The following is an 8,522-nucleotide window of genomic DNA, read 5'->3' on the forward strand; positions in this document are numbered from 1 at the left end:
ATTTAGTACTATATATATATATATATATATATATTAACAGGAATTTTCCAGTGAAAATGAAAGTCAAGCTCAAAAGAATTTGCTTTGTCTAATATGCGATAATTATAAGGTAGGTAAAAATCTCTTAACAATCAAAGGGTATTTTTTTAAATATTTATAGTAAAAGGTTAAATTAGTATTTTAAGTCTCTACTTTTTTCAGTTCAGTCTAAACCTGAAGAGCTGGTTCTAAGTTTAACCAAGCATATTATTCTGTTGTTCTATTTATCCAACCAATTCACTTCTCAATCTAATCCAGCAAAAGGTACCCACGCCGAGGGCATCATTTAATTCATAGTCCTCGAGTAGATGGTGGTGGTGGGGTGGGGTGGGGGGTTACAGCCAGATATTCAGAAAGGACCATAGTTCCGAAAATTGAACGTAAAAGCAACTATAGAAGTAGGCCTAATGTTCGTTCAAATTGTTACATGACATAAACGTAGAAACAACTACATAAGTAGGCATAATGTTCATTCAGGTTGTTATATTACATTAAACGTAGAAGTAACTACTCACATGTAGACCTAATGTTCATTCAAGTTGTTATATTACATAAACGTAGAACACAAGTAGGCCTAATGTTTATTGAGGTTGTTATATTACATAAACGTAGAAGCAACTACACAAGTAGGCCTAATGTTCATTCAGGTTGTTACATTACATAAACGTAGAACACAAGTAAGCCTAATGTTCACACTGGTTGTTATATTACATAAACAACAGTATCTTATTATAATGGAGCTTGCTATGTACACGTCAAAAATTCGAATCTCGAAAAATATCGTACTGATCATCACCAATCATAACTGGATAAAACAATTGAAATTTCCACAAAAATGATATGTTTCAGATTTAGCTAATAAAAATGATAAACAAAAGAGGAGCAAGTTTGAGACTTAACCAATAAGAATTACAAAAAAGGAGTACGTTTCAAATATAAAACAATAAAAAACTAAAAACATATTTTTTGAGTGAAAATCTTATGAGTGTTGCAACAGAAAAGCAAGGCAATTTCATTGATAACTGCGTCTACAAAGAAATACTTCAATAACATCTCCTCTGTGATGTAATGCTGTAATGATAGCTCATTTTTAAACTAAAATTTCAATAAAATCCGTTTCCTCATGGAAGTTGAACATTACAGAATGTCAAGGACTAGTACATTGTTGTAGAACTGTCAGACAATTCCAGGAAAGGCCCGCAGGCCCAATAGCCATCTGCAAGAACTAGCAGTTACACCTACCCGGAGGGCGTGTATTTCTGCTAGTGTGTATAATGTTATATTAGTGACATAAGCTGATAACATTTTGAGGCATATTTGTAATAATTCCAGAGACCTATTTTATTGTTACCCGTAATTAAAGCTTTCTAATCTTTTGAAAAATTATATCAACATTTTCATAATAATAATAATAATAATAATTACAAGATAAAAAAAGTTTAATAACAATAAGATGAATAAACTAAGTTCCAGTCCTAGTAGCGGGGGTAGGGGGAGAAACTGAAATGGCTGTCAAACTCATAAAAATTATAAGATGAATCTGTGGCCTACCCGAGAACCTCTGAGAACCTTGTGGTGACAAGAGGTTGGAAAGTTGGGAACTTTTTGTCACTGAAAAATAAATAGGCTTACAAACACAAACCACTTTATTTCATATCTTCGTCGACATATGCTCGCTTTTGAATTCGTCTGATTTATCTATACTATTGATTAACCTTTCTCGTTCTTTTTATTTCTCTGTTACTTAGGGTCAAATGCCGGCTGGTTGTCAAACCTAGACCGAATAGTAAAGAATAGAACAACGGAAACGAAATATATTTTTAATACTTAATTTGATTCCTTGGACACATATTATAAGTAACTCGTTACTCTTCTTAATACAGTTTGTGATCTAATTTTGAAAATAAATTTTGGAATTGAATAATTATTCAACGAAACAACGTCAAGTATCCAAAGAATGAAAATGTTTTGTTAGCACCCTTGTATTCTTGGAAATTTAAAATAAAAAAGGTGTCTAATCAGTTTTTCTAGTTAAGTATATTGTTACGACAGCGCTGGGAGCATGCGCGCTGGAGTTTCTTGAAGGATCATGAATTATCGAGGAACCCCGCGAATGTCCGAGTGTTTGCCAGGCGCCCTCTTTTTTTGGTATATAAGCCCGGCAAATAAAGTCAGCGATAAATAGATCTGCAGATAGATTGAAAAGATAGATAATTGAGTCAAGGGAACGGTAGGCCCCGTAAGTAAAGTGTGTGAATCGCTGTGATTTATAACGTGTGTTATAAAGGTTGTTAAGTTTAAAGTGACTGTGGATATTCTGTGTATTGTTACGTCTCTGTTCGTTTGTTAATTTTCCGTTGAAATTCTTTCCGAGAAACTTCAGCGATACAAGTCCTTTCTTAAATAAAACTAGTTTATTCTTTCTCGTCACAAACTTTGTAATACACTTAATTTCCACAGTCACTTTAACTTCAACACACGCTATAATTCACAACGATTCACAAGCTTTACTTACGGTGCTTACCGCCCGATTGACTCAACTATCCATGTCTACATATATATCTTCAATCTCTCTATCTGCAATTCCAATTCCGATTAATTGTTTCGCTTTATCTGGCGCGCTTATATACAGGAATAGAGGACGTCTAGCAAATACTGGATTATTCGTGATGTTCCCCGATCCTTCTAGAAACTCATCACATGTTACCAGCGTCACGTAACTTCCGCTGTCGTAACAGTATTACAAAGCTGTATCGAGAAAAAATAAACTAATTTTAATTAAGAAAGGACTTGTATCACTGAAGTTCCTCGGAAAGAATTTATACCACAAATTAACAAACGAACAGATACGTAACAATATGTATCAGTATTTTTGACACGAGTAAGTCGAAACAAAAGTTAAATTTAAAATATCCAAGACAAAAAAAATGAACTAAAGAGAACACAAAGCACAAATTCTTTGTGGAATAAAAGTGGTAGATATCGTCGATAAGTTAAAAAAAGGTTTCATAGTGGAAACATCAGAGAAAATTAAAACCGTGGAATCCAGTTACTTGATCTTCAATTAATGTAAACAGTAAAGGGAATTTACAATACGAAACAGAGACCAAATCGTTACTTGATCTTCAATTAATGTAAACGGTAAATGGAGTTTACAGTACGAGACAAAGATAAAAACCGTTACTTGATCTTCAATTAATGTAAACAGTAAAGGGAATTTACAATACGAAACAGAGACCAAATCGTTACTTGATCTTCAATTAATGTAAACAGTAAAGGGAATTTACAATACGAAACAGAGACCAAATCGTTACTTGATCTTCAATTAATGTAAACAGTAAAGGGAATTTACAATACGAGACAAAGATAAAACCGTTATGGTAATCTTAAATGTTGAAGTAACAGGCTTCAATAATAAAAGTATGGTAATTTTTCATGTTGAAGCAACAGGCTTCAATAATAAAAGTACGATAATTTTTCATGTTTAAGTGACAGGCCTCAATAATAAAAGTATGGTAATTTTTCATGTTAAGGTAGCAGACTTCAATAATAAAAGTACGATAATTTTTCATGTTTAAGTAACAGGCCTCAATAATAAAAGTATGGTAATTTTTCATGTTAAGGTAGCAGGCTTCAATACTCCAAGTATGGTCACTTTGCATATAAAAACCAACAAAACATTTGATTAATAACATTCCAGATTCTGAGACATACAAATGCTAATGAATACAAGATTTCGGTATCTTTTCAGCAGTTGTTGAAAACACAAAAATCACATGTATATTTTTGCATCAATACGCCCAAAACTTGAGCTTGAATATAAATATCATCAATCAAAATAGCAAACAAATTGTGATATATGATTCTTAAAGTAACCAATGATGCAAACGATTATTGTTTAAACACAATATTAGGTTATGCATAACGAAATATCTACAACTAAGTATGTTTTGCCCCCCTCCCCCACTGGCACAGGTGCTTGTTTGCGGACTTATACCATTAGAAACCAGGTTTTGATACCAGTGGTGGGCAGAGCACAGATAACCCATTGTGTAGATTTGTGCTTAATGACCAAAATTTAACAACATTAACAAACAAGTATGTTTTTTTTTCCAATAAGTTGAACGTTAAAGGGTGGGATTTCTACCTTTCGGGTATGGAGGTTCTACAATGTGGGCTGGATAGGAGATAAAACGATATCTTGTTTACTCGACTTTAAGGCTGTGATAAAGGAATTATGTTAAATATTTAAGTTTACAGACAGAATTAGCTTTGAGTTAGTAAATCACTACAATAAATGATTTGAAAATACCGAACTTGTTACGATAGATGTAAACACATTTAAGTATGATATTCTGTGTACATAAAAAAGTAGGTGTCGCTTTTTAGTTTTATCAGCTCGTGTCTTTGATACATTTTACAAGTTTTGGATAATATCAAATATTCACAGTTTTGTTTGTCATTAAGCATAAAACCACACAACTGAATGTCTGTGCTATGCTCATTGCGGGTATTGAAACCTGATTTTTAGTGTTATATGACCTTAGACTTACCGCTGAGCCACCTGGGGGAGGGGGCTTCTATACAATGATTTTTGTCATATTAAAATAAACGCAAATTTTACACTCATATATAGTTATAATAAATGCACGAGAGGTACAGAGATCTTGTTGCTGTGTTGATGTTAAAACATTTGTGAACATTCGATATAATAACCAGTATTGTTAGGCCTGAAAAAGTCTCGTTATTTCACTAACTTTGACGGTTAGTGCCCTACCTGTAATGAATATTTTCACGTGTTTCTCAAGGAGCATATAAATATATATAATACGTTTGCGTCAATCTGTCCGGACCTTTTGTTGCAAATTTCTCGATCAAATGAGGTGTCCGGATTGCATATTGGCTTTTCAATTCAGAACCACCTTACCCATTTTTTGGTTAGTCAATGTAACGAGTATGGTACACTATGGCACAATGTCGTTGTCATCACGTGACGAATGTCTTCGGTTACAGCTTTAGTTTTCATTTTTAAACAACACTTAACTCGCGTGTAATGTCCTAAAAAAATTACACTAAATACAATTTATATAGGCCTTCTTAACTTAACTAGGTCTAAAATACGCATACGCAGTTTGTTCAGAACCATATACTTATCACTTTGTGAACACGTATTCAGACGTTTCTGCATATTCAACTAAGTTTGCTTTCACTACAACTTTACATTTACTTTACTTTGCAAAAATTAAGCTTCGGTTCATTTCATAGACTGCTATAAACACCTTTTAGCTACTTTTTTATTTACTACGGGTTTTTTCTTTGTTTTTCTGAATTTCTTTGTTTCAACTCGTTAAACTGTGCCATACACTGAATACTTATAACTGTTTAATACTCTATACATTATTATAGGTACCATTACTAAGCTTTATTGTTTACGTGTAGTTATATTAAATAAAGTTACGTTTACGTGAGTTTGTTTGTCTGACCGCGTAATTCCTTTTTAATAGACCAGAATTTATGTCTCTAACACATAATGCCTACAAAAAACATAGCTTGAATGCCGTGCATCAAAATGACAGGATATGAATGTATATAAATAAGATTGGTATCAAATTATAAATTATATTTCAAAGATTATACATCAAAGTAACCATAAAGCAGTTATACTGTAACTTTTAAAATGTAAGTGTATTTTCACGAAATTTTGCAAATTATCAATAAACATTACAAGACATTATTACACAAAATATCAGATTTTTAAATTAAGTTTTAAATTTTTTTAATTAATAATTTCCTAGGGCATTTTCTTCTTTTCGAGTGTTGACTATCTAACATGCAAAGTAATTTTGATTTTAAGATTGAAAATACTTTAGTGCATCGGAAAATTGTCAAATTCCACAAGAGAAATCTCTATAACCTCCAGATAATTATCAAACGTCTTTTTATATTTATATAAAAAACTTTATATTTTAGATGTTATTTAATCTATCTTCCCTCCGGACCCCCACCAGTGGCACAGCGGTATGTCTGCGGACTTACAACGCTAGAAACCGGGTTTCGATACCCGTGGTGGGCAGAGTACAGATATCTCATTGTGCAGCTTTGTGCTTAACTATAAACAAACAATACCTATGGACAAGTTTGGTCAATTCCTAACCACCATAAAAAAATAGGAAATAAATTTAAATTACGCTTTTTTTTCCGTTCTAGAATGATTACAAATTATAACACAAAACCACAAATGTATATTTTAAATAGTTTAAATCTCATAATATTATACATCTATATATATCAATTATTGATATTTTATTGATCTTTAGGCCATGTCTGACTAACATTATGGAAGTCGCACGCGGGCACGTGCAGCTTTATATTACCATATCGAATAATGTAAAACTGGTCTTTACAGGGGGCAATTGTCTTAGCTTTGTTTGTTTGTTTGAAATTAAGCACAAAGCTACACGATGGGCTATCTGTGCTCTGCCCACCACGGGTATCGAAACCCTGTTTCTGGCGTTGTAAGTCCGCAGACATACCGCTGTGCCACTGGTGGGCGTAGCTTTGTTCGAGAGGACCAGTATTTTGTAGAATACAATCACATTTCAGTTGTAATACATTATATAGATATATGTATATTATTACTATTTACAAATAAATTTATAAATTTCAGTTATTTTTCTTGAAACATAGAACAATAAATAAATAAATATAAAAAACAGTGATCTCGTTTGAAATGGACAGCAACTGCCTGTTGTAGAAAGCTGCAAATGTAGAGGATGACGTTTCGAAAGTCTTTCGTCTTCAGGCGTAGAGAGAAGTAGATGTGCGTAAAGAAGCATTTAGAAAGTTAGAATAAGTGGGCGAGGGCCAACTTGTTTGATTCACTAAATATAGTAATATCTCAGAAAATAGAAAGAGGATTTTATTTTATGTTACGGCTTGTCAATATCGGTAATTTTAGTTTCTAATTCATAATATACTGTAGACTTTGTATTTGTACATCACAAACATCTAATCTGAACCAAACTGCATTCAATATATCACGTGACACACAAAAGTCGAACTAGACGCCCTCTGTTTTTGTATATAAGCCCGGCAAATAAAGCGGGGAGAATGGCAGATAGAGAGACAGAGACAAATAATCCAGTCAAGTGAGCGGTGGTGACCGTAAGAAAAGTGCGTGAATCGTTGTGAATTATAGCGTGTGTTTAAGTTAAAGTGTATTGCAAAGTTGTATTGAGAAAGAATAAACTAGTTTTATTTAAGAAAGGATTTGTATCGCTGAAGTTCTTCGGAAAGAATTTCTACGGGAAATTAACAAACGACCAGAGACGTAACAAGATATTAGTGTACTGTCACTTAAATGACAATGTATGTTTTAACTTATTTATTGCGTAAATTTCACGTAATTGAGAAATGTTTTTTGATGCTAGACGTAGCATTAGACATACGAAAATTTCGTTTTAAAACAAATTCCTAAATACAAACACTAAAGTTGCCAGGAACAGTCATGATCCTTCTAGAAACTTATCACGTGTTACCACGTGACTTCCGCTGTCGTAACAATCTATAGTTTATGTTTAACTTAGGTTTGTACTCATTCAAGCAAAAAATAAAATAAAATAAAACAAATATTCCTAAAAAAATTATATTTATTTTAATTAAAAAACTCTTGATTATTATCTAATTTCCATTATTCCAAGAGATGTCGCTAAAAACCGCCCGCCGATCTCATACGGAAATTTTGATTTAACGTTCGGCCTATTGTACAATGGTAAGTGTCAAATTGTAAAAATAGTGCCATAGTCTCAAGGGTTATATTTCATAGAAATATTAAAATTATCATAATAATTTTTTTTTCTTAACTAAGGATTGACATTTAGAAATACAGTTTTAGCCACTTCAAATCGCGATTGGATATCTCGAGTAAATACACGAGATACCGGAAGGATCTCTCACATAGATTTATTCTCCCCTCTTCCAGAACTTAAGGAACTGACAGATCGTGGAAATGGGCCGGAAATCATATTTCATAGACATCATATTATGAACTTAACAAATATATTTGATGTTGTCTTTACAATAAAATAAAATGTTCTAGAAGAAATAATTTGTTAATGGATGTCCGAAAAAGAATTAATAAGAACAGAAGCGATGTTCATTGACAAATTTAAATCATGATAAACTCAAGTTACAAAAACAAAAAACTGTTACATTAAGTTGTTTGTTTAATTTCTGCCTGACTGAGTTTCTCGAATTATCGGGAAACTCCGCGAATGTTGGAGACGCCTCTTCGTTAGTATATAAGCCTGGCAGATAAAAGCCAGCGGATATATGGATGATAAAGCGAACAGTAGTTAAAGTAAGTTTCGGGTAATTTACGATTCTGTTTCCAGCTAGTGTGTGTTTTGCAACTCGTATAGAGCGAAATTATCGAGATTGTGAATCGCTGTGATTTATGGCGTGTATTATAAAAGTTGTTAAGT

At 32.7% G+C, this 8,522-nt stretch overlaps 1 protein-coding gene across 2 annotated transcripts in view; it reads left to right on the forward strand.

Annotated features, from left to right (window-relative positions):
- LOC111089487 (gamma-interferon-inducible lysosomal thiol reductase-like) overlaps nt 1–2,060 on the forward strand; it is a 7,342-nt gene extending 5,282 nt beyond the window's left edge. Inside the window, exons 6-7 of one of the 2 annotated variants that reach the window (XM_022402099.1) lie at nt 41–109; nt 1,788–2,060. In XM_022402099.1, coding sequence (XP_022257807.1) covers nt 41–109; nt 1,788–1,817 — 99 coding nt within the window. In that variant the 3' untranslated portion in view covers nt 1,818–2,060. The remainder of the gene's footprint in view (nt 1–40; nt 110–1,787) is intronic. The other variant, XM_022402100.1, reaches the window with a different exon arrangement.
- The last annotated feature ends 6,462 nt before the right edge of the window (nt 2,061–8,522 follow it).

Source organism: Limulus polyphemus, unplaced genomic scaffold (assembly GCF_000517525.1).
Source record: "Limulus polyphemus unplaced genomic scaffold, Limulus_polyphemus-2.1.2 Scaffold6415, whole genome shotgun sequence".
NCBI lineage: Eukaryota > Metazoa > Arthropoda > Merostomata > Xiphosura > Limulidae > Limulus > Limulus polyphemus.